The sequence below is a fragment of the Myxocyprinus asiaticus genome, chromosome 34 (assembly GCF_019703515.2).
Source record: "Myxocyprinus asiaticus isolate MX2 ecotype Aquarium Trade chromosome 34, UBuf_Myxa_2, whole genome shotgun sequence".
In the NCBI taxonomy this organism is placed as follows: domain Eukaryota; kingdom Metazoa; phylum Chordata; class Actinopteri; order Cypriniformes; family Catostomidae; genus Myxocyprinus; species Myxocyprinus asiaticus.
Window position 1 is genome coordinate 14,616,318 of NC_059377.1, and position 27,452 is coordinate 14,643,769.

The window sequence follows — 27,452 nt, forward strand, 5'->3', positions numbered from 1 at the left end:
TTGTGCTGAGATGAATTTCCTGTAAATGCAATAATTTATACCAATAATAAAAAAACAAAAAACCTGTATGGAATTACATCAGATATTACAAAAATATTATAATCAAATGTCAATTTCAAAAAGGTTCTTGAACTGAAATTAGTATGGATAGCTTCTGTCATGAATCAAGATCATAAATCACCCTAGATTGACATCTTATAGAAGAACAATCATATTAGTCAGACTTCATATTAGTCAACCAAAATATAGAACAAAAAACTGCACCAAAGCCAGAAAGTCACACTCTAAAGATCAGATGCTAGCTGCTGACATGAGCAAAGAACTACATCTCTTTCCTTCTCCTCACACATCATCCATCAGTCAATGTCTTACTATGTTTTCATAGATCCAGACCCCATCCCGAATCAAATAACCCCTCCCATTCACTCAGAAAAGCACTCTTTAGTCAGTATATTATGGATGTAGATGAAAAATACTTCCATAATGGCATATAAAACTAACAGTTTTTATTTTCCTTAGAGACATAAACCACGGTCAATTTAGAAAGAGCTTGGGGGTAGAGTTTAATATCCAAACTTTTTCATGCCCTCTGTTTAAATTCCTTAGCCACTGTTCAGTCCTACATCAAGCTTTTCCTATGGGAAATTAACCAAGGTGTGTTTGTTTGGAAAAGGTCTATTTCTCAGCAGGTTATCTTTTTAAACTAGGCTTTTAGTGCATCAACACAAAGTGCCAAAAGGTAGAACAACATAAACATATGAAAAAAAGAAAAGATACAGAGATGTTTAGAGACTATGGAAGTAATTTTCCCCTTGGTTTTATGCTCAAATCTGTATGTGTAAATGTTTATGAAGTGTATGCATGTGTGCAAAGTGTGTGCAAATATAACTTTATATTCAAATATTTTCTGCCCATATTTTTTCTTATTCATTATTTAAATATGTACTCCTTGCCATACCAACGGCACCTGCAAAACTACAAAACCTTGAACTATTCCCAAATTATATGACTACTGGCAAAAAAAAAAAAAAAAGTCGTTTAATGAGCCGTTTTGAATATCTGGCAAGGGATACAAAAACGATAGTTGGTATACCAATAGAACGCCATGCAAAACTCAAACATGCACATACTGAGGGCTGCACAAAACAAACACCTTCACACTATCAGAACCACCCAAAAGTACAATGCTCTACTTAATGACAAAGAAAAACTAAATTAAGACTCTCAGTGTGTAAAAACACACTAAAAATCATGTGCGTCACCCTGGCCCTCAGATATGCGTTTATTTCACCCAGATCGCATTTCATAATTAAAGCCTTCAGATCAAAAGATAAGTTATTCATAACACTGCATACCACGAACAGTCCACAACTAGATATTCAGGCTCTCTGGGCCCCTTTAGTCACCTTACCAGTTATTCCCCCTTCATTCTGTAATCATTTATTCACCCTAACGTCAATCCAAACCCTTCTGACTTGCTCACTGCCTTGCATCTACTTTTGAGTTTTAGGAAGTATGTTGATGAGGTTGAGTAAATGATGACAGAATTCTAATTTTTAGTTGAACTATCCCTTAACGGTAATGACTTCTTATTTTAGGATACTCCTTTACTAAAATACCTGGATTATTTCAATAGCACCCTCCACCACATCAAATAAACTTTAATTAAATTGTCATTTCCACACCCAGCATGGTCTGAAATGATAAAGTCAACGAAGAACAATAATAAGAGAAATGAAATGACTTTTGGAAGTCCATGAGGAGCGCTTAAATCCTTCTTAAAAAAAAAAAAAAAAAAAAAAAAAAAGACGCATCCGCAGATACCACTGTAGAGTTTCGTCTATCAAGCATGGGCATTTCAAACCAAACCAGGCTTGTTTAATTACCAGGATATGAAATGTGAACAAAAGCAAGGAAATTCTACAATGCAAAACTCAATGAAAATGATGAAAATCAAACCAAGATCATAAGGAAAAAGATGAAGATCAGGATTTTCCAATTTCAATTGGATGAGTAAACAATTCTCTCATCTTTCAGAGAAAGGGGAAAAACTGAAGCAAACTTCCCCCCCAAAAATGAGACAGTGCCACGATTTCTACCTAAGGGGGAAGGTTATTTAGCTGCATCACTAAGAGGTGAAAGAAAAACAAAAATAAAGTCCAGCTCATGAACCTCTCTCGGGTGTAACGAGGCAGTGGAAACATTCCTCTGCATGAAACACACCTCTCAGTGCCTAAATAAATCAGTCTGGGTCAAGGTCGCCAATTTGGTTCACCCGGATGTCAACCGTTGCGCTCAGAGTGTTTCAGACGTATGATATAGTACCGGTATGGGGTGCAGGGAAGGGTGTAAAGGTCAGGGGGTGGCCGGTAAGAGTCTGAAGGCTGCTTATAGCTGGAAACCCTCCATGGGGGCCTCCTGTTGGGGGAAAAGGAACTGCTCCTGGTTCTCATCCACCTGTGGGGCCAGACTGGCATCCTCCTCTTCTACTCCAAAGTAGTGCTCAATGAGGTCAAAAGCTTTCTGGTAGATCTCCTGATTTTCATGACTCTGTAGGAATTCAATCTTGTCCAACCCTGGCAGAGAAGAGGACACAGAATGAGAATTGAAAGTAAATTGTTTTGAGTTGAAAACAAATCAAGTTCTATTCACCCAAAAGTGAATTCTCTCATCATTTACTCACCCTCATGCTGTCCCAAATGTGTATGATGAAGATTTTTAGAAGAATATTTCAGCTCTGCAGGTCTATACACTGCAAGTGAATGGTGAACAGACATTTCAAGCTCCAAAAAGAACATGAAGGCAGCATAAAAGTAATCCATAAGACCCCAGTGGTTAAATCCATGTCTTCAGAAGTGATATGATAGTTGTGGGTGAGAAACAGATCAATATTTAAGTCCTTTTTTACATAAATCTCCACTTTCACTTCTAAATTCTTCTTTTGTTGTTGGCGATTTGCAATCTCTGTGCATATCGCCACCAACTGGGCAGGGAGGAGAATTTATAGTAAAAAAAAGGACTTAAATATTGTTCTGTTTCTCCACCACACCTATCATATAACTTCTGAAGACATGGATTTAACCACTGGAGTCTTATGGATTACTTTTATGCTGCATTTATGTGCTTTCTGGAGCTTCAAAGTTCCGGCCACCATTAATTTGCATTGTATGAACATACAGAGCTGAAATATTCTTCAAAAAATCTTTGTGTTCAGCAAAAGAATAAGTCGTACACATCTGGGATGGCATGAGGGTGAGTAAATGAGGGAATTTTAATTTTGGGGTGAACTATCCCTTTAAGTTACATCAGTATAACTCTATTAAGAACCACAGATTTTTAGTTTCACTGCTAGCAATAAAAATGGTGCTTGGCCAAGTCTATTGGGTCATATGTATAATGAAGGGTAATTTGTGCGAATAATGTTACCATAAGCCTCCTCTATGAGACTGCAGTAAGGGTTGATGCCACTGCCGTTCTGTTTGGCCTCCTGCTCGCCCAGTCTGAGAATGTTCTCCAGTCCGTTTAGAGCCACGAGCACGATCTTAGAGTCCATCACCGTCAACAGATCACACAGAGGCTTAATGCAGGCCAAATTCACTAGATACCTACAAAGAAGAAAGAGGAAAGAGTGTGAATGCAGAGGAATAAGAACAGAAGCAACATGCATGTCACCATATTTGTACATGGAATGTAAAGTCTGCTGGTCGTTAACCTGACAGGGTGATCAGGACGCTGATGTGACTCAAAGGGAGTTGTATTCTCCGGAAGTGGTTTATTTTGGGCTCAAACCATCTGACTGTACATTATCTAACTTATTACATAGCTACTTACCAAATACATTTATAAATGTACATGAAATATCGATCTCGAGTTGAAATTATTTTATCATGTGAGAAGACAGAAAACGTGGAGAGATAAAAAACCAGCACACTGTAGGAGATTGGTTGCCAGGGACAATGGACCATTATAAACTTCAGCAGTCATTATACAAAAATATTTGACCACAGAATGCCACGACTGCGAATGATTGCCTTTCTTTTGGGGGGGGGGGGGGGGGTGTTGTCCCCCTTGGTAGCAAGCGGTCAACTTCGGGGTTTGGGTCCCCCTCAGTAGCAATCGCCACGAAGGCCCCTCGAAGCACAAGACCTGATGCGACCTAAGGACGGCCCCGAGTACAAATACCTAAAAATGACATACCAAAGACACTAATCTCTGTTTTGTTGTTACAACTAAAAATATTGATGGCATCTAAAGGTGCTTTCACACTGACAGTTTAGTTCGAAACAGAGCACGGTTCGCATGAAAAAATATTCAATTTATTTGGAAAGCCATGCACATTCAAATTACTCTGTGATTATTTTAAATGAGATAATAAAAAAGAAGCCATGGGTACTGGCTCTGCTACTATTTTGGAAATACTGGTGTCTGAGCCAAACATTCCAAGGTCAGAAAGTAAACAACAACACTGGGTAGCAACTGTCTCCGATTGCTCTCACTGTCATCTACTGCCTCTAGAACAAGTGCAGAATTTAGCAGTGTGGAAATCTACTGGTAGTTATTTTTTGTTCTGCATGTTCAAAAGTAAAAATATGAGTTAGCTATTGTTGACAAAGTTATTTATTTTTTGTATGAAAGTAAATGTATAAGCTTATACAGGGTAATCTAATTAGGTCCTGGCATTGGCCATGGAAAAACGGTATCAGTACTCTGGTAAACCAATTTCTGAAGACATTTGCTATAATTGCACATTGTAAAAATCACTTTAAGAACAGTGCGGCCTCCAGACTAAGTGACCTCACTAGACAGCATCAAAACTCTTCTGAGAAAGCAGGACCATACTGTAATTCAATCTGGATAAACATACCAAGTGGACCCTGGTGAACAAGTCTGCATCTCCAAGATTAGCACTTGTGCTGCACCATGTTAATGGCTATTTGAGAAGCCCCAACTTGGCCAGACAGGGATTGAAGGAGCACTATAAATGTGATCTCATGCTAAACTTATGATGGAGAGCAGGTATCTTGAGACAATTTATTTCTGAAGTCAGACTAAACTGGATTGCATTTTGATTTGTGTGGAGTACTTCGCTAACCAATGATGGCATGCAACGTATAGTCTCACAAGTCAGACATTTGAGTTTCAGTATTAAAGGGATAGTTCACCCAAAAATGGAAATTCTCTCATCATTTACTTTATTTCATGCCGTCCCAGATGTGTATGACACTCTTCTGCTGAACACAAATGAAGATTTTTAGAAGAATATCTCAGCTATTTAGGTCCATACAATGAAGGTGAATGGTGGCCAGAACTTTGAAGCTCCAGAAACCATATAAAGGCAGCATAAAATTAATCCATAAGACTCCAGTGGTTAAATATATCTTCTGAAGTGATGCAATCGCTTTGGCTGAGAAACAGATCAATATTTCAATAATTTTTTACTATATATCTCCACTTTCAGAAAATGAAAGTGGAGATTTATAGTAAAAAAAGGACTTAAATACCGATCTGTTTCTTACCCACACTAATCATATCGCCTCTAAAGACATATTTAACCACTTATGGAGTCTTATGGATTACTTTTATGCTGCCTTTGTGTGCATTCACTTGTATTGTACAGACAAACAGAGCTGAGATATTTTTCTAAAAATCTTCACTTGTGTTCAGAAGAAGAAATTCATGCACACCTGGGATGACATGAGGGCGAGAAAATTATTAGAGAATTTTCATTTTTGGGGGAACTATCCCTTTAAATCTGATCCACATTTTAGATTTTGGCCAAGAACCACACAATTTAGACAAGAAGAGGTTGTCTGACTAACATTTAAAGGAAAAGTTAACCCAAAAACTATTTAATTTTTGGGTGAACTTTTCCTTTAAATGTTGTCAGATAACCTCTTCTTGTCTAAATGGGTGGTTCTTGCCCAAAATTATTTTAATGGTTGAACTATCCCTTTAAACAGCTAATTTGAAACTGATGCCACCACCACAATCATACAACAACGTTTGCACTTACTACCAGTCAGTTTGTCGTCGGCTTCAATATAGTTTTCAATTGCCCCATCTTTCAGTAACAGCCTTTTTGCAAAGTCTGCATTACATTGTGACACATTCAAAACTGAAATGTGCCTGAAACTGTTATGATTGAACTGGAATGATCAGGGACTTAAAAATAATCATAAGCCACTCTTTCCTAATACTCTAATCCTCTGGAAGGCTATGCAGAACTCTAGGTGCTACACACAGTCAGAAACAGCACAAGGTTTGGCAGACTTTCCCACATTTTAATCATTAGTTTGGTGTCAAGGAATCATTTTTTTAGGTATACTGATATATATTCTAAATCTATAACCTCACTGTGACAGAGCCAAGTTTCAGAGCATCCAAAAGGCATCTTTGACATGCAGATGTGGGCGGTTATGTGTTATTGTATTGATCAGAAGTTTGGAGTTCTGGAAGTTACATTGTTTTCAGTGTACTTTAAGAAGTGCACACTAGCTTACCTGATCTGTTCGGGCGTGCCACCCGATGTGGCATTAGTGATTGCCCACGCTGCCTCCTTCCTGGTGCGGAATTCTGCTTTCTGTAGGATTTCTATCAGGACGGGGAAGATGTTTGCATCTATTACTGCCTGCAGACAGAGAGGAAGGATGAGAAAACAAACAGGATTAATGTCATCCCTAAATCCCAATAAATCCAAAGTAGACACTACAAACAAGTTCATTCCTTTGAAGGCTTGGAGGTGCAGTCATAACCCTACCGTGCTTGATAAACAACCAGAGCGTGTGAATGCATCCCCAGGTAGCAGGTGTGTGAGTGTGGGTCAGGGTTTACCTGAATCTGGGCTCTGTTTCCTGCTGTGATGTTGGAGATGGTCCAGCAGGCCTCCTTCCTGATGGACTCCTTGGCGCTACTGAGCAGGTGCAGGAGGCAGGGGAGAGCTGAGCAGTTCAACACCACCTGTGATAAAACATACCAGAGGGCAGAGAGAACGAGAGGATGAGGGGGAGGAGAAAGCAGAACATCAGTCTCATATTCCTAAAATGAGAATTGATCATACATGAAGCCTTATAAACACATTCGCTCATACACAAACACACCTGCGTCTGAATGTCATCTCCTGTTACAATGTTTCCAACAGCCCTCAGAGCAGGAGAGGCTACCTTGTAATCTGAATGCCTGAGAGAAATGAGAAAATAAGTCACAAACAGTTTAGTCAGTTATAGTTTAGTAATCTCCCAATACACATTCTGAAATTGTAATATTGGTCATTAAAGACAAAATTAAAATCAAACTCCATTTGCTTCCTTAATAAGGCTGCATTTAAACTGCAAGGCTTAATGCACAAATTCAATCTTTTGACCATTTTCAACTTTTTTTTATGCGTTTACATGAATTTCCCACCAAGACATACTAGGCTGTCAGTCAGCACTATGTCAGTACTTATAAGCATGGTTTTAGTAGTAGTCCTAATAAGAGTTTAAAACAACAAACATGCCATTATTTTACATGCCATTGTTTCAGAAATATCGATAATCATCACAAGAATTGCCTACAATCATTTCTTTTAAAGGCGAAGACGACTCATAGTAAGAAGATGATTTACACATAAGAATTCCCATGTAAGCATTCATTTACCAACCTGAGCCCGATTTAAAACCACATTTGAAAATGGCACATTTTGGATGCGAAAAATCAGATCTCATGAATTTATTTTTTCTGTTTACACGTACGCAACAATATCCAATCTGTGTCGGATGCAATTTTTTTTGTGACAGTGTAAATGCAGCCTGAATGCTCGGGTTGTTTTTGTGCAGAATTCATCAGTATATGTTCCTCTAAGAAAAAAAAAAGTACTTTGTTTTCATAATCTTCAAAATGCACAATTCTTTAAGGTATCTAAGTGAATGATGACTTAAAGGGATAGTTCACCCCAAAATTAAAATTCTCTCATTATTTACTCACCCTCATGCCATCCCAGATGTGTGTGACTTTCTTTCTTCTGCTGAACACAAAGATTTTTTGAAAAATATTTAAGCTTTGTAGGTCCATACAATGCAAGTGAATGGGGGCCAGAACTTTGAAGGTCCAAAAAGCACATTAAAGCAGCATAAAAGTAATCCATAAGACTCCAGTGGTTTAATCCATGTCTTCTGAAACAATATGATAGGTGAAGGTGAGAAACATCAATATTTAAGTCCTTTTTTACAATAAATCTCCACTTTCCCTTCCACATTCTTCTTTTGTTTTTTGGCTATTTGCATTCTTCGTGAATAAGGCCACCTACTGGTTGGGGCTGGTCCAAGGTGCAGATTTATAGCAAAAAGGACTTAAATATTGATCTGTTTCTCACCCACACCAATAATATCACTTCTGAAGACACAGATTTAACCACTGGAGTCTTACTTCAAGCTGCCTTTAAGTGCTTTTTGGAGTTTCAAAGTTTGCTTGCATTGTATGGACCTACAGAGTGGAGATATTCTTTTTTTTATATTTATATTTTGATATTTTATGTGTTCAGCAGAAGAAAGAAAGTCATACACATCTGGGATGGCATGAGGGTGAGTAAATGATGAGAGAATTTTCCTTTTTGGATGAACTATCCCTTTAAATTTAGTTTTTCCCCTCACACAAAGCTCTCGTATGAGTTCAGAAGATTTTAAATACAGCACACCAAAGTGCAATACTATGTGTTTTTTTTTTTTGTCTTTTTGGAGCTTGACAGCCCCTAGTCACTGTATATTTTTATTGTATGAAACAGCTCCTTTTGTGTCCCACAGAAGAAAGTCATAATGGTTTGGAACAACATTCATTTACTGAAAGTGATTGAATGACAACAGAATTTAATTTTTGGGTGAACTTTGAACCAATGCCAGCCTGCTTTTCATGAACCAATCAAATCCCAATGAATACAATCAAGGGGGACTACATAGGGCTGGGCGATAAGGCTACAAAAAATCTCTCTCTATATTTTTCAGCCTTTTGATGATATTCGATGGATGGATGGATGGATGATTAATTATGTTTGCTCTGACTTAAAAAGACAAGAACAAAAAAAAACAAACTCTTAAACCATTTCAGAGGAACCATCATTTTATCCAAACAGCCATTTTCAAAAGCACTGAATAAAAATCTCTTTAAAAATAATGAAGGCATGTTTTTCACTAAATGAACGAGAATGAGATTTAATCATTTTCATTGATATGCACTTTTATAATTATATGTTTTATCTACAATGATACATAGTAGCCCAATAAAACACATTATTTACCTTCATATATTTTTAATAAAACATTTATTTGTGAATGAACAATGCGTACTTGCTTCCAGTTGAAAATAATAAATAACCATTACTATTTTGAGGATTGGATTAGTTTTAAAATTAATATAATTCTGTCCTATTTATTTTACCTTCACCTGGAGCTTTTATTTTGACACTGAAAGTGCAGTGTTTTTGACAGTTTACCATGTTCCACATTTGGTAAAACGCTGTCATCTCATCCTTTTCTGTTATACTGTGCCGCGTTTGTAGATTTGTATAACAACTTGTAGTGGTTACTAATTTTTGGAATTGTGAGAATGCCTGAACCTGCAATGCTTTTCTTTCACAATGCATGTGAACTGCTCTAAAAGCGCTCAAAACATGAACAGATCACGTCACCCGTTTATTCTAAAGTGCACACAAACCAAGTTTATCTGTTATTTTATGTTATTTTGATTAATTGTGCAGCCCTTAAGGATTGTGAAAATTGTCTACTGATGCTCTTTATGAAACTTAATGGCCAAATAAAAAGCACATAATTTTTTTCACAATAACACAATATTGCTTAATTTTATATTGTCAGTAAAATCATAATGATTATTTCATGAATATTCGACATAACGCCCAACCCCAGGTCTAAACTATTTCCCGCTGAATATTATGTTTTACTCTGAAATGTACTAAATTATGAAACATAAGTGTTACACTTTCATGCTGTCTTTAAATATGACAATGTTTGTCACAGTAGCAGGATTCTCTGATGTCCTCAGTAAGACTCACATGAGCAGTTCCACCAGCCTCCTGCAGACCCCTGAATCAATAACTGCCTGGATCTTCTCGTTGGGTCCATCAGAGAGATAGGACAGAGCCCAGCAGGCATCAGCCAGCAGGTCTGGATCACTGCTGAACAACAGACGGGACAGTACAGGTAGGCATGGAGACACCTGCAAGAGCAAAATATAATTATTTCAATATGAATTCTACGGATGACGACAAAACATGACATCTAGCTCATCTGACTTTAAAAAGATTAATCTCTTCACTGTAGTGGACTTATATTTGTGACATGTGTAGAAAAAAAAACAAATACTGTGGTCTATATTGTATCTGGCTGTAAAACTTCAAACAAATCTCTCTCATTTGGACAAGTGTGATAATTGGGGAAATGACTGGAGAAAGCATGGGCACTCCAGTGGTTACTCTGATTCATGCGGATAAACAACTGCTGCATCTATTCGCATCACGACCAGGAAAACAGTAGCTGGTAAAGTGCTTTCTTAAACAAAATGAAAACTGTTGTCAAGGTACAGATAAGAAAAAGAACGAGACCTTTTCAAAGTCTGGGGGTGGACTTTTGCCTCTGCAGAGGTTGGACAAGGCCCACACAGCATTCCTGGTCATTGTGAGACGTGTTGATTTGGTCAGCAGCCTGGAGAAAAGTATTATTTTAAGAAAACATATAATCTATACTTATCTACAGACACAAACAAAAAAATTTGTTTTACAGTTGAGAATGTTCAAAACAGGTAAATTGCTATGGCAGATATTCAAGTTCATTGCTATGTGTGCTTAACACAGAAAAACAAGCACTTACATTAGCAGAGGTGGAAGGATATTACAGTTTAGCACATAATCTCTGCACACTGCACTGTCTCCCGCAATGTTCCCCAAAGCCCAAACAGCCTGTGACACAAATACTTTAAAAGCTTAAAATGGGATTAATTTTCATTATCAAACAAAACCAGGTGATCTGCTTTATTTCTGTTCTAAGAACACTATAACATATTCCATGCCAGTACCTGCTCCTGTACATCTTCAAACTCCGAGTTGAGAAGCTCGATGAAGACAGGTACAGCACCAGCCTCAATCACAAACTTTGTCTGCTGTGATGTTCCGGATGCGATGTTGGTCAGCGCCCAAGCAGCCTCAAACTGAGGGGAGGAGAGAAACACTTTATACAAGTTCAAGGCAACAATGTCGAAACGTTAAATGGAACAACTAGATTTTTACACTTTCCGAAGACAATGTGAGTGGTGCTGCCACAATGCAAGGTTGTTTTGGGTGGTTGCTAGGGTGTTGCTATGCAGTTGCTAGGGTTTTTAAATGGGTAGTTTAAGTGGTTAGTTACTGGTCAAAGTCAAAAGTCAGTTATTTTTGAGTGACTGAGCCCTATGCAAATATTCGTTTACAGCTGTGATGTTTCACATTTTTCGTATGCTGACTTAACACTGTTTGGGCGGAGTAAAGTTTACATATGCAGCTTGAACAGCCATTTTACACCGGAGGTGGTTTGAGTGATCGGATTTATATCTGTCTGAAATCCATTTTGGAGGGTATTGCACTTGCTCTTTTTATGATCGGATAGCAATCTACAAAAACGCGTGAAGTGACCAAATGTAAATACCCCCTAAAATATTCTGAAAATATTCTTCCTACAATGAAAGTCTATGGGATTTTTTTCACCAATTTTATCATCCATCAAGTGAAAATCATTAGGTCTAAGGTTTCAGACTGCAACTAAAATGGTCGCAAATGCGACAAAAAATAATTGCAACAATAATATAAATCTAGTCGCAATTGGTGACAATCAGGAACCCTTTGTGTACGTCCATATGAAATGACTTTTTTGAACTGGGTCTTTTTAATATACACCAATGAGCCAAAAATGACCACCTGCCTAATATGCTGTTGGTCCTCCGCGTGCCACCAAAACAGCGCCGAACCACTGAGGCATGAACTCTACAAAACCCCTGAAGGTGTCCTGTGGTATCTGGCACCAAGACATTAGCAGCAGATCCTTCAAGTCCTGTAAGTTGCAAGGTGGACCCCCAGTGGATCGGACTAGTTGGTCCAGGACATCCCACAGATGCTCAATCAGATTGAGATCTAGGGAATTTGGAGGCCAGGGCAACACCTTGAACTCTTCATCATGTTCCTCAAACCATTCCCGAACAATGTGTGCAGTGTGGCAGGGTGCATTATCCTGCTGAAAGAGGCCACTGCCAACAGGGAATACCATTGCCATGAAGGGGTGTACCTGGTCTGCAAATATGTTTAGGTAGGAGGGACATGTGAATATGACATCCACATGAATGGCCGGATCCAGGATTTCCCAGCAGAACATTGCACAGAGCATCACACTCCCTCCACCGGCTTGTCACCTTCCCACAGTGCAACCTGGTGCCATCACTTCTGCAGGTAAACGGCGCACATGTACACGGCTGTCCACGTGATGTAAAAGAAAACGGGACTCATCGGACCAGGCAAATTTCTTCCACTGCTCCAAGGTCCAGTTCCGACGCTCGCGTGTCCATTGTAGGCGCTTTCGATGGTGGACAGGGGTCATCATGGGCACTCTGACCGGTCTGCATTTATGCAGCCCCATATGCAGCAGGGTGCGATGCACTGTGTGTTGTGACACATTCCTCGGGTAAACATCATTAAAATCTTCTGTGACTTGTGTCACTGTAGACCTTCTGTCAGTTCGGACCACACAGCCTTTGTTGCCCTCGCGCATCGATGAGTCTTGGGTGCCCAACACCCTGTTGCCGGTTTGTGGTTTGTCCCTCCTCGGACCACTGTCAGTAGGTACTCACCACTGCTGACCGGAAATGCCTTGTTGATGAGAGAGGTCAACGGAGAATGGCCAGACTGGTTTGAACTGACAAAGTCTACGGTAACTCAGATAACCTCTCTGTACAATTGTGATGAGAAGAATAGCATCTGAAAATACTATTCATTTTTTTTCCCTCCCCTTTTCTCCCCAATTTGGAATGCCCAATTCCCTCAAATGGTGCGTTCCATTTGTCTAGGAAGTCGGAGCTCGGGACTCGGATCGACGTCATATCCGTAAAAAAAAAAAAACAAGAAATCAGAGTTGGATGCGTTCCTTTTACACACAACACGACAAGTCGGAAAAAAAGATGGATGCCTCCAAGAAAGTAATTGTTGCACTAGCTCTTTCGGAGTACAGAGAGCTACAAAATAAGCATGCCCTTCACCTAAGAGACCTCAAGGAAGATGACAGAAAGCGGAGAAGGTATGTTAGTTTCCGCATATTTGATTGTATCAAAACATGTTAACCACGTTTTAATCGAACCAGCAGTGTAAACAAAGGGCAATGCCCTATGGAAGTACAAACGTATATTTGCAATATAAATTTGTCTAACGGGGTTTATGTGTAAACAGTTTTACGATTTGTAACGTTAGGCAGTGTTGTTGTAGCAGCAGCGACCATTGTTGTTGTTAGCAGCGACCTAGCCAATTTTAGCTGTACCAGTTTATAAACAACACATTACGTGTTAATTCACACATAACAGGATCGTAGCAACATGCCTATAGGCAACGGTAATACAGTATTGTGTATACGACTTACTATATTGGACACAAAAAAGACAAAAGTGTTAAAAAAAAAAAAAAACAAAAACTTTAAAACCACAGCATACTACAGTCAATGATCTTCGCAGCCATCTTGCTTTCTGAACTCGGGGTCCTCTGAGTTCATCCAACCCTCCGAGTAGGAATTCCAACATCGGGGTGTGTTCCATTTGTCAGTTCCGGTCTCGGAACTCGGAAAATAACTCGGAGCTCCGACTTCCGAGACCAATGGAACGCATGATAAGTCCTCATGGTGGCGTAGTGACTTGCCTCAATCTGGGTGGCGGAGGATGAATCTCAGTTGCCTCCGCGTCTGAGACCGTCAATCCGCGCATCTTATCACATGGCTTGTTGAGCGCGTTACCGCGGAGACATAGCGTGTGTGGAGGCTTCACGCTATTCCCCGCGGCATCCACGCGCAACTCACCACGCGCCCCACCGAGAGCGAGAACCACATTATCAAAGATAATTATTAATTATTAAAATCAATAGAGCATTGTTTAGAATCAACATAAGCTTATTAATCTTTCAAATCAACAATCAAAGATAACTATCAATTATCAAAATCAATAGAATATAAATAATAATAATAAACTCAGTGTGCCGGTCTCACCCACGATGGCGGAAATGCACAAACAGCCCAATGTGTTTGGACGACAACACAGCAAATCTCATTCATGGTAACAGTAAGTTACAGTAATACCTTGAGTATTATTAGCAGCAATGAGCGGACTTGGTGGTCCGTAAACTGTACAAGCAATAACCTTGATACACAAGAATAACACACTATAATAATCTATCTCTTCCCTGACATACACCTTTTACTTGAGTCGCGTAAGGATGTGGGTAGAATGTGTTCTTTCGTCGTTTGACTCCGACTCGGTTCCTCAAAGCTCGGGTGATGACGGGAGGCTGTTTCCTCGTTCTGTTGGCAGGTGGTACGGCAGCTGATTCTTGGCGGGTTGGAGGAAATATCAGCGAAGTCAACTCGGTTGAAGGAGGAAGAGAAATCTTCTTTCTTCACTTCTGCAGGCAAAAGGGTGAGACGCGGATTGCTCGGCGGTCTCTTTCGGATCCGTTAGCGTGCTCGGTGGAACACGGAGAATCTCAGCTCGTCCAGCGAGGTGGAGATTGTATGGCCAAAGTTCAGGTATATATGTTACTTCCTTGTGCAACGAGGCTACACCTGGGAGCAGAAGGGCTGCAACTAGATGCGGCGCATACTGTCGCTGGAAGCCAGGCTTAGGAGGAATCTCTGGGGTTTTATACTCTTGATGACATCATGGTTGAGGGACGTGTCCTGTTGTGCGTTTCATTCAATAGGAGTTGAGAGTTTCGATCCTTCAGAATTTCACACCTAGGTGTAATGCTTGATGGGATCTGTAGTCTGGTTGGTTTAGTAGTCCCTTTGTTTGATTTTGGTTTGTTGTGTTTGGTTCGTAATGAAGAGCGACATTTTAAAGTTTATTTATCTGACGTTTTTGCAAAACAAAGTGTTATATTACACAGTAATTTGATTGAAAACTGTGGAGACTGTGAATCAGAATTGAGGCAAACGATTATCACAGTCACTTGAAAAGAGAAAAGTGTAACATTAGTGTAAGTGACCAGAAGTGCTCATAACACACTCACTTTGATGCTGCAAACTCTTTATTTACTATTGCCTTTACTAACACCTGAATCAATACATAAAGCAATTAAAGTTATTAGCTTTAATTTACCTTGGAGCAAACGTAGGGTGTCCTCGCTGATGTTATACATGTTCACTTGGAAATGAGAGCTGCAACACTTTAATCCATAGCATGCTCTTCTTAAGATTTATTTAAAGATTTAAAAACACTGCATGTATCCTCTCTAGTACCTCGTGTCACTATTACAAGTGACCCAGCAACAACACTTTTTTACATTTTATGGAGAATTTCTTTAAAATCCCACTTAAAACTACTCAAACACACATTACTCCCGTAGAGTTTCGTTACGAAAAAAGCAAGCACTCCTCAGAGAAATGGCGGACTGCAACAGTTGCTAATATAGAATTGGTCAGAAACAAAATTTTAAGGTGGGGCTTAGCGAAAGGTCAGTTGGTTATCAGCTGTCTTCGACTTTCTATCTTGCTTTTGAACAACCATCTATATCGAGCAATTCTGTAATTTGTCAACTAAAAACAGCCATTTGGCTCCTAAATGTTTCAGCTTTGGCTCCAGAGTCAATTTTTGGTCTGGACTCTTGTATGTCAGATTGTTTAAATATATTAGGACACCACTCCTCAACAAGCCTCAAGATTTGAGGTGTCATTCATGTCCGTAGCATAAATGGTGCAGGATGTTACTAACTTTAATAACCAAAGTATGAGCAATAAGCAATAGCAATCACCACTTTGTACATTAGATTTGTGAGTGTCAAAGTTTAAAGTTAAAATCTCACCTGTAATGTGCAGTTGGTACTTTTTTGAAGGAACTCGACAAATCTGTTTACAACCCCTAGTGTGCTTATCACCTCGTCAATAGGTGGGTTAGGTTCTGGTAACATCAAAGATGGGAGTTATTTAAATGTTGAAGTTTGTAGGCTGTGAAACTGATGAGAAAGACATGTGTTTGACATGTGTTTGATACCTTTGGAGAGCAGTTTTCTGAACCTCTGTGTTGTGACCAGTTGTAGTTCAGAATCTTCTGAGAAAAGCATTTCAACCATATCTCTTGTGATCACTCCATCCTAATAAGACATGAGGACACCGTATTTCAAAACACATCTAGATCAATGCCATTAATTTGTTTCCAGTCGAGGTTTACACCTCTAAGAGGTCTAAATCAATAGCGCTTATTGCATTAAGGAATCATATAATACACTACAAACAACAGTCCAACAGATACTTCACCATGTAACTGATCTGATGGGGGAAAGCAAACTATGCATTTGGGTTTGAACTCACTGGAGATGTGGTGGATGTGACGTAGGAGTCCATTAGAGGACTGTCAAACATTCCAACTTCTTCACCGAGTAGCTCTACATTTCTCCTCTTAAACAGCTGTCAAGAGAGATATTTAGAGAAATCAATGGCTGATATTATGTCATTTTGACCTGGCTGCTCAAGTTAACATGAAATGACATTCGCAATCAAGTTTACTTCAGTAATGTGATGCATTTCCAAGCGAAAAAGGGTATTCGATGAGAAAAAATATAAAGGGAGAGAGTGAAAAGTCCATGGTGATGGAAGCAGTGTATAGTCACCTGTTGCTCTCGCTTTTGTTTCCTCAGCTGAACGCCTTCCTCTTCTCGTCTCCGACGCATCTCCTCCAGATTGAGTGCTTTGTTCTTGTAGCGGTTCATCCTGAAATTATCCTTTGCAGGACTTGCTGAGGGCTCTGCAGAGTGGGATGGTTAGAAACTGGTTAAAGACAATCCCAAAGACACATCAACGACAAATGGCGCTGCCTCATCCAGCGGTGATGAGAAATTATTAGCTCACTTCTTCTACACACAATACACTGGGTTTTATGGAGTCTCTCGCTGCGTCTCAATTTGCATACCATCCGTGCGAAACAGCATGCAAGATTACAATTAGTGGGCCCCAAATCAAAGTCTGCAAACCTGCGTCAAACACCACCAGGTAAGCACTGACCTGGAACCCTCAAGGGAAAAGGAAAAGAGGAAGGCCAAGAACACCTGGCGCCAAAACCACAAGGCTGACTGCAAGAGGATGGGCTACACCTGGAGTCAGATTGAAAGAAAAGCCCAAGACAGAGATGGCTGGATAGTCCTGGTTAATGGCCTATACCCCAGGAGGAGTAGTGGGCATAATTGAGTAAGAAAAGTAAATCAAAGTCCAATGTAAACAGGAGGCCAATGGGGCTTCGATTGAAAGTATGCATTTGTGCATGCTTTTTCGGCTATTACAGCTCACAATCCCTAATGTTTCACTTACAATTTTTTTTAAGAAATATCAGACAGCAACATACTACCTGCAAGCTAGTAGGCTACTTCATTCTGAACATCCACACTTTTAATGCATAGTATAAGTTAGGGCTGGGCGATATGGCAAAAAAATACAATCTCGATTTTTTCAAACTTAAGGACGATTTACGATTCTCAATTAGATTTTCATACATTTAAAGGTATTTTTCAAATAATTAACTACAACATGATTCAAATAACATGTTCCTTATTAGAATGCAAAGCAACCTGGTTAGAAAAAAGTTTTTTTTCATTATAGAAAACAAAGGTGTGTAACAGAAATGCACAAAAAAAAAAAAAAAGGTAAACACACAGAAAGTCAGGGGGCCTGGGTAGCTCAGTGGTAAAATACGCTGGCTACCACCCCTGGAGTGCGCTAGCTTGCTAGTTCGAATCCCAGGTTGTGCTGAGTGACTCCAGCCAGGTCTCCTAAGCAACCAAACTGGCCCGGTTGCTAAGGAGGGTAGAGTCACATGGGGTAAACTCCTCGTGGTCGCTATAATGTGGTTCGTTCTCGGTGGGGCGCGTGGTTGCCGCATTGGATGGCGTGAAGCCTCCACACGCGCTATGTCTCCGTGGCAACGCGCTCAACAAGCCATGTGATAAGATGCGGGGGTTGACGGTCTCAGACGCGGAGGCAACTGGGATTCGTCCTCCGCCACCCGGACTGAGACGAATCACTATGTGACCACGAGGACTTAAAAGCACATTGGGAATTGGGCATTCCAAATTGGGAGAAAAAGAAAAACACACAGAAAGTCGTCAACAGCGTAAAAATAAAAATCGAATTTATTTAAAATAACACTTATGTTCAGAATAATAGTACAAATAAGAAAACTACAAAATACCTCAAAGCTAATTTAGGTATTATTTTTATCTAAATCAAGTCCATCTAGAAAGTTGTCTAGAAATCAATATCTAGAAACAGTCATGTTTATCTAGAAAGTATTTTTAGTATATCAGTCAATTTGTATGTATAACCATAAACACCTGCAGATAGAGTCCAGATATCAGAAATGTCAGTGTAGTTGAAAACACAAGAAGCTCAGTTTAAAATAATGATGTCAGTCAGTGCTGTGAGCACGTAGCGCCCTCTGGCAGTACACGCTGAGCAGAGCAGCAAAATGAAATTATATCGCTGTTTGTCAAAATGATCGCTTCGCTTCCTAAATGCTGGCTATAAATGCAGTACATTTGAAACACATCACAGAACAAAGCAATAATTAGCAATCTATCTGAATCATCATGGTAAAAGGAGATGTGGATGATTCTCCCATTTATAGTCTATTCATTATATGATTTTATATGAAGCGCCCATAACTGTCACGTATGTCCTAACACTTTATAATAAGCACATACATTTCTGTTGACATTTTAGAAAATGTAGCTTAGTGCTTCATGACTTACATAGCTTACACAGAACATAGTTATTGTTTGATTAAGCTGGTGTAAACATGAATGATGTACAAAGTCTACCTACAATCACACTGTACAATCATACTGGAAATATTACCGGCTATTATATCGATCTCCGTGTTGTTAACCTATGTTACATTGGAACGCGCAGCTGCGCATATTTCCACACATGTTCAGCTTATCAGATTGAGGGCAGCATCAAGCCAAGTGCTGTGAACATTTGTTTTTCTCTTTTATATTCAGCCATTGGTGGATCGACAGCATATCCAACTACAGCATCCGCTAATATTTTATGCAAAACTTTGATTCCTTGATTTAAAAAAAAAAAAAAAATCTTGTCAAAACCATAATTTCGAATTAACAGAAAAAAAAAAATATCAAAACAATCGCCCAGTTCTAGAATAAGTATACAAATTGGAATGCAGAGTTAGTGTCATACGGTTGATAAAAATGAGAAAGTACATTCCTCTGTCATAAACTTGCTAATGAGTCAAGCATGAGTGCAAGATCTGCACGGACTGTCTTGACAAATGAGATATTCATGTATTTAGGAACCCTGACAGCAAAACAAAGCAGTTATGACAATTTAAATTGTTGTGCCATCTGCAAGAGCGCACATGCCATCAATTATGCCATGAAAATGGATATCAAAGTGCAAAGCTTATTAAACCCTTCCCTTCAAAACCTAACAATGAACGCAGGAGAAATTGTTAAGCAATTTCAGCAGCATATCCACGTTCATTACTCACATCACTCTGCTTACGTGGAGCGCAACACAGTTTCACAGAGCCATCGGGAATTAGTTAGCAAAACCACTTTTATTTAGGGTGTCTAAATGCTGTTTGCATGAGCAAGCAGCTAAAGCAGCCTGTCTCAGCATTTGAGTAGCACTGTGTGTAGAGGATGCCTTGAACAACTATTGGCTAAAGTTACCGTCTGCGCACCAGGGCGCAGTCAAAGCATTTTGAGAGTACAGATGCTGATCTTGGACCATCCCCCTGTCCTGTCTGTATAATCTTATTCGTCAGCATCTGAAAATAATAACAATAATTCCAAATCAGCACTGGTACCGTGTGAATACGGCTCTGTGACCTTAAATCGGTAAATATCTGCAGTTTTGAGGCAGACTACTTTCACAAGAACCAGCTTGACTGCTGCCTATACAAATCAGGGGTGAGGCCTTCTTCCAAAACATATGGAAGGCTCCATACTTTCCAACAGAGTGCAATGGACTGGTTCAGTAACAGTTAGTAAAAATCCCATTCATTTTCTCCATAGGGGAACAGATTTTTAACAATAACTTAAACTAGGGATGCACTGATGTATCGGCTCAGGCCGCCTATATTCATCGCCAATTACTGACCAAAGTAAAACAAAATCAGAATATTGGTTATAAGCATGAAAACATTGATATGTAAAACCGATGGTTTATTTATAATTATTTTATCCCAATATGAGAATGAAGGTTGGCATGCTTAAGAATGTAAATTTTTACACTCTCATTCTCAAGTTAATGCGGAAAAACTGCCATAAACAGACATGGAAGCTGTGAAAGAGAGATTTTCAGCAGTGACGTCAATTTGTAGCCGAACCCGGAAGTCTAATTCGCCATGGGTTCCCTCTGGATTTTCTTATGGAGTTTTACAATGTTTTTTTTTTTTTTTTTTTTTTTTTTTAAGGACTGTGGCAAACATTACTTGACTATATGTGGACATTTTGTTCTATAAATTACACACAGTCATACCTCAAACGTGAATTTAAGCGTTTTTTTTTTTTTTTTTTTTAAGTATGTAATTCAATATGGCTTCAAATCAAATTTTTTTATGTTATTCACATTGAAGTTGGTTGGTCTGGTTCATGGTTTACAACACTTATGAAACCGCTATGGAAAAGATTGATGGAACAAATACGTCAGGAAACCAAGACAGCTAAAAAGTGGGTGTGCCTTGCACTGCAGTGTTCCAGAACTAAAAATCCGATTAATTTTTTCCATGGAGAAAACGATTGTTAAACTCTGTAAAAGCCATGTAATTTCAACGTATGATTTTTAATATAATGTTAAACTGCCAAATTCCTGGTGAAGAACTACACTACCCATAATCCTTAAGAGAGATATACCAATTAGAAAAGTCACCATTACCATGCAAAACAGAAATCGGGTACCCAAATGAATACAGCAGAGATTCAAACACTACCAAGAAGCATTGTGAATTACATAAATTGGTTTCCCTAAACTCTCAAACAAGTTATATATTTGGAATATTCTGCAATACAATTCAAATGTTGCAATGGTTTTATTCAGTTTGGACCTGGTTTGTTTGGTTATTGAAGAAATATCGAAAAATACGCTACTTCCGGAACCAAGCTGCTGAAAAACTGGACAGTCACTGTTGCGCTCTTAGTTGTCCCTTAAACACCAATACAGATGCCGCTTAAGACTAGGAAGGCCATCATAATGACTCTGTTTTACAAATTTAGATAGGATGATAGGCAAGATGTAGTTCTACCCCACTCAAGCGCTCCATTACAGAAATAGTTTCCTCTCACATGGGCCTCACAAAAGAGCAGTGTGGGCTGGGCCCCTACTGCAGAAACTATTTTAAAGAACTGTGTTTGCAGAAGTGCTAGTATAGACTATCCAAAGGTCAACCTGCAGCTGGTTTTGTGCTTGAAAATGAGTTTTGGTGCTTTTAAAGACCTATATAAAATAGTTCAAGGGGTATTATAGGTTTAAATGATTGAAAACCAACAGAACTGAATGCATCTTTATTTAAGTTTATTAAAGCTCTTACAGGATACTTGCCTTAAAAGTTGAACCACAAAAAGCTGCAAGAAGTCCATTTTAAAGAAATATCTGAAAATATGGCTTCTAAACTGACCCCTGGCTTCCAGGAAACCAACGTCAGCATTCTCAAATTGCAAACTAAAATGCTATGGTGTGAGAAAAGTCAATAAAAAGCTGTCAGATCTCTTTAGTAGGCTATAAGGCAGGAAGAGCCAAGTCAGCAGCTGCCAGATTCTGACACCTAATCGAGCGGTCGACCGATATAATCGCTGAGGCCGATAAATCAGCCGATATTTGATTTTGTTTGTTTTTTATCCGCATCGACAGCCAATAAATTTTCCTGTTTGGCCGATTAATTTCTGAAGCCGTGGCAGTGCAGAGAATCATCTGCTTGCACTTGAAGGAGCCATCTGAGGCATGTAAATGACCAATCACAGTTTGTTTTGTTTATACATGCCACCTTGTTACCAAAATAATAGACCGGTATGCAACACAGTCTCATTTAAACGGTCCCGTATATCAGAGCGCGTATGAGCTCATAATGTTTAAAGTGCTTAGGTGTTTCATTCTCACTCTCTAATCTTAACTGTTCCCTGTAACTGTTAACTGTCTTGTATGATGATAAAAACGAAAATACCAATGAAACTTCTATCATATATTGTATGAAAATATGCAAATATCTCTAGGAACAGAATTCATTCACAAGCTTCACAAAACTTGCGCAAATCCGTTTTCTCCCCGTGGAGCAGTGGCAAGAAAAAGTTTTAAAAAGTTTTAAAATCTTTTTAGAGTTTAAAAATCAGAACCCAGCATTAAAGATAAGAACAACATTTTATGAACTGAGGCCAAAATGGTGTGTGCTGGCAGGAACATCTGGAACTCACACTGTCTTGTGTCTGCACACAACATCAAGCTGATGGTTGAGTCAGTAAAGCTGGAGAGAGTGGATTGTGAGGGAGGTTAATATGCTCGGTGACCTATATGAAAGTGGAGTGTTGAGATCCTTTGAAAATTTGGTTCAACATATTGGGATTCCCTGGTCTCAATTCTTCAGGTATATACAGCTGCGCCACCTGCTCTGTACTAGTTTTGGAAGTAGCATACACCCCCCTAGAGCGGCAAATACTCTGGGAGTGGTGATTACTGCTTTTGGAAAAGGTCATGAGGCATCAGTGTATTACTCCCTGCTAATTCAGAGTCTGGGGGACAGAGCTTCAGCTTCTCTCAAGAGATTATGGGAGAAAGATTTAAACTTGGTATTGGAGGAGGGAGTGTGGGCTAGGATTAAAAAAAAAATGTCAAGTCTACATCTTATGCAAGGGTACGACTTATGCAATTTAAGATTTTACATCAATTCTACTGGATCCCCGTATAGGCTTGGTCTTAAAGACACACCCACCTGCTGGCAATGCCAATCAGAAGATGGGGACACAACCCATGTTTTTTGGTGGTGTGTTAAGATCCAAGAATTTTGGTTTAGGGTTCAGAGTTTTGTGTGTGACATATTGCATTAAATGCATAAATGCATTAAAAATTGGGTCCTAGCCAGTTTTATGATCGGCAGACAGATCATTCTTAGGGGATGGAAGTTGGCTGGAGTGCCCTCATTTCAAGAGTGGTGCACAGAGATGGGCAGGGTAGCGGCATTTGAGGAGATGTCATGTAGAAGGCTAGGCAACTTGGATTCATTTAATAAAAAATGGGGCAAATATTTGGCCTTTTTGGAGGGCTGTGGAGAGAGATGTGTAGTTTTAAATGTCTGTGATTATTTTTTAAAATATATATATTTCTTTTGTGTGTGAGTGTGTATACTCAAGTTGTGACCACAGGGATATTTGTTGAGGATCAGGGTGGGGTTGGGGATTGGGAGGGGGAAAGGGAATAATGGGGGTTAAAAGTTGATTCTGTGAATATATGTTTTGCTTTTCTGTTTCAATTGTGTGAACCAATAAAAAGTGTTAATCGGAAAAAGACTGAGACTCAAACCTTTCCCATTATAAACTGACCCTAAAAGTGGAACTTGGAACAATCTTGAGCATTATATTAGGACTTAAGTTCTAAGTCTAAGGAACAAAAAAGTGCAAAATGTTTATATATGTATACTGTATGTACCTTGTAATGTGCTCTAGAGATCAGTTTTGCTCCAAGGAGCTAGGACAATCCTGAGCCGAGATAGAGGTTTCAGTAAGCCGCTGTATAACCAAAATTTGAGATGGCCGTCGTTAAACCAAGTAAAATAAAAAAATATATATAAAAAAACTGCTGGTTTTGTAATACCAATACATAGTAATAAAAAAATAAAAAAAGGAAAATTAAAAATGGTCAAGCAACATGTATTGGACCACTTGAGATGGACTGACCCTGAAACGAGATTGGAGGTGTGGGTTAGAGCTACTTCTATTAAAAAGCACTCAAACATGTTGAGTTTGCTATTCACAAGAAGCATCTGCTGACGTGGACCATGCCTCGCAAAAAAAAAAGAGATCTCAGAAGACCTACGATCAAGAATTGTTGTTTTGCATAATGCTGGAAAGGGTTACAAAGTTATCTCGAAGCGCTTAGATATTCATCTGTCCACAGTTAGACAAACGTCTATAAATGGAGACGATTTAGTACTGTGGCTACTCTTCCTAGAAGTGGCCGTCCAGCCAAGATGACACAAAGGGCACACCGCAGAATGCTCAGTGAGGTTAAAAAAAAACAACCTAGAGTGACAGTTAAAGACTTGACTTGAACTGGTAAACATCTCTGTTCATGAGTCTATGATCCGGAAAACATTAAATAGGCATGGTATCCATGGCAGGACACCACGAAGTAAGCCGCTGCTTTCCAACAAAAATATTGTTGCACACCTGAAGTTTGCCAAAGACCACCTTGACACAACGCTACTGGGAAAATGTCTTATGGACTGATGAAACTAAGGTTGAATTATTTGGGAAGAACACACAGCACTACGTATGGCGTAAAAAAGGAAACCACATACCAACATGAAAACATCATCCCAACGGTGAAGTACAGTGGAGGGAGCATCATGATTTGGGGCTGCTTTGCTGCTTCAGGGCCTGGACCGCTTGCCATCATCGAGGGAAAAGTGAATTCTTAAGTTTATCAAGATATCCTACAGGATAATGTCAGGATGGCTGTGAGCCAGCTGAAGCTCAGTAGAAGTTGGGTGATGCAGCAGGACAATGACCCTAAACATCAAAGTAAATCCATACAGAAGGCTTAAAAAAAAAAAAAATAAAAAAAAAAGAGAAAATCCACCTTTTGGAATGGCCCAGACGGAGCCTAGACCTTAACCCAATAGAGATGCTGTGGAATGACTTCAAGAGAGCTGTTCACACCAGACACCCTAAGAATATGTCTGAACAGAAGCAGTTCTGTAAAGAGGAATGGTCCAACACTACTACTGAACATTGTGCAGGTCTAAACTGCTGCTACCGGAAATGCTTGTTTGAGGTTATTGCTGCCAAAGGAGGATCGACCAGTTATTAAATCCAAGGGTTCACTTACTTTTTCCACAGCACTGTGAATGTTTAAGGAGATGTGTTCAATAAAGTTGAACTAATTTGTCAATTGTTTGTGTGTTGTTGCCTTAAGCACATTGTGTTTGTCTATACTTAGCACCTTGATGAAGAGATCACATTTTATTACCTGTTAACACAGAAAACCAGCTAATTCCAAAGCGTTCACATACTTTTTCTTGCCACTGTATATCTTCCTCTGAATCATGTATTATTATAGCCTGGATCAAAACTGTGTCCCTCTGACTAATGAATGTTGCATGAAGGTCGGTCTGTGACACTTTAAGCAGGAGATCCGGGCCGAGTAAACTGGAAGCGATCAGTAGATTGCTGCTTGCTGGATCCACACTAGTGCCTAAGATCAACTTCAAAGAAAAAGCGCTTCATGTGCGCTATGATAAAATGTCATATTCACTATGCACTGTATGTACAATTAGTTTGACTGTCTTTTTGTGAAAAAAATGCAATTGCTAGTGCTCACATACTGTCCATGCTTGCTGTACTACTGAGTGCACTGTTGTTATTCCCTCCTTCCTGATGTAGGTCTATTACAATTTCTTTATGCGCAATAAATTACCAAAATGGGAAGACTAAACAGAAACCAGGAGAAACTGCTATCTTCCATATAATACACACAAAATCTTTAAGATTTTTTAAAATTATTATTTGTACAAAGTTTTATGTGAAAGTTTGAGTACATATAATAAGTCAATTAATTTTTTACGCAATTTATGTATATGTAATTTACTATTATATTCAATTGTGTCATCTATCAGCATTATATCGGCCACCCTGCTCTCTGGAATTCGGGATCGGCCATTAAAGAACCCATATCAGTTTGCCTGTAACCTAATCTGACCATCCTGTCTGTACCTGCATTCTGTCCCATCCTCTTCCTCCCTTCAAACAGCACCAACTCAATATTATTCTCTGAAAAATTGGGTAAAGGAACTGTAAGACAAGCAGTATTTAAGAGGCATGCCACGTTTCATTGCTCATTAAAAGGGATAACAGCAATGAACAGCCCATGTATCTCAATTTTGCGACTAACTTTTAAATTGACATCGTCTACATTGACTATAAAAGATAACAACAGATATCAGGTCCATGAAAAGATACAGCTTTGATAGGTAAACTGGCTGACAGGGGTAGAAAGTAATGACTTGAGCTGTCTCACAACCTAATAAGCTGTCTACCTAAACAGCATTTTGGACACCAAATGCGTGTGTTTCTGGGAACCATGATATCCACAAATGCTGTCTAGGTAGGCAGCATTTCCTCATCCGCACCTGCGTTGACTCAAACATGAAACGATTTCACAACCACTGACTGCAACATGACCAAGCGTTTACACCGGCAAGTGTTTAAATCATCCTTTCACTTCAGCAAAACCCAAATATACCACACAGAATAGCGTTCTAGATTAATATAGAAAAATATTTGCTCACACCTTAATTGGTAAAATATTTACAGTGAGCAGATCAGTGTGCTAAGCTAACTGTCCCCGTCTACTCATGCTGTAACTTTGACATGTTGTAGCTTCTCTCGGGTTTGAGATGCAGAGTTGGTTCCTGGAGGACGCGAATCACAGAATTAGCGCGTCAAAAGACAGTATAGATTGGTTACTTACCCATCGTACTTTCTTTATTGATAAACGCGTTGTTGACTGGTAATGGCAAAGCTATAATCTTAACACTCTCCTTCTTCCAGAATTTGCTACTTACAAACAATATGTCGGTGGTCTACGGCAAGCCGAAGGAGACAAACGTGATGACAGCGTTTCCAATTTGTGTCATACGAAACGCTGCGCGAGCAGACAAAATACGAACGATTCGTACTCGGTCTGTGTAGGAAGTTATAAAACAATGACACAACTAGAACAATATAATTTTTCCTGTTTTTAACTGTGATTTATAACACATGTTCCAAGGAATAATTGTACAAATAATTCGAATTTCACATTAGTATCCCTCCCTGATAAATAGAACACAGTATCTCTCACTGCGTATTGTATTTTTTCGACTAGTTTGTTAAATAAATTTGCCAGTGCCCAAAATACATGACATGCAAACACTATCAGCAAACAATGGGTGAAGCAAATGGGCTACTGTTTCTAATTTCTCACAGTGTTAGAAGAAAA

General features: G+C 39.2%; 1 protein-coding gene across 1 annotated transcript; it reads right to left on the minus strand.

The window, feature by feature from the left end:
- Positions 1 to 23: 23 nt before the first annotated feature.
- On the minus strand, positions 24 to 27,070 carry LOC127425216 (importin subunit alpha-7). The gene is made up of 14 exons (XM_051670938.1): positions 26,943 to 27,070; positions 16,865 to 16,998; positions 16,566 to 16,661; positions 16,249 to 16,348; positions 16,061 to 16,155; positions 11,059 to 11,190; positions 10,854 to 10,942; positions 10,589 to 10,688; positions 10,040 to 10,203; positions 7,098 to 7,176; positions 6,832 to 6,957; positions 6,501 to 6,628; positions 3,427 to 3,605; positions 24 to 2,576 (listed from the first exon to the last, which is right to left on the minus strand). Exons 1-14 carry the CDS (start codon positions 26,944 to 26,946, stop codon positions 2,389 to 2,391), a joined length of 1,614 nt encoding a protein of 537 aa, XP_051526898.1. The 5' UTR covers positions 26,947 to 27,070; the 3' UTR covers positions 24 to 2,388.
- Between the last annotated feature and the right edge of the window lie 382 nt (positions 27,071 to 27,452).

Bases quoted from the DNA above. Each gene is read 5' to 3' on its own strand.
- LOC127425216 (XM_051670938.1), bottom strand. The intron at 10,689-10,853 runs GTAAGTGCTTGT...ACTTTTCTCCAG, and splicing joins ATCCTTCCACCTCTGCTAAT to GCTGCTGACCAAATCAACAC. The intron at 2,577-3,426 runs GTAACATTATTC...CTTCTCTGCCAG, and splicing joins TCTCATAGAGGAGGCTTATG to GGTTGGACAAGATTGAATTC.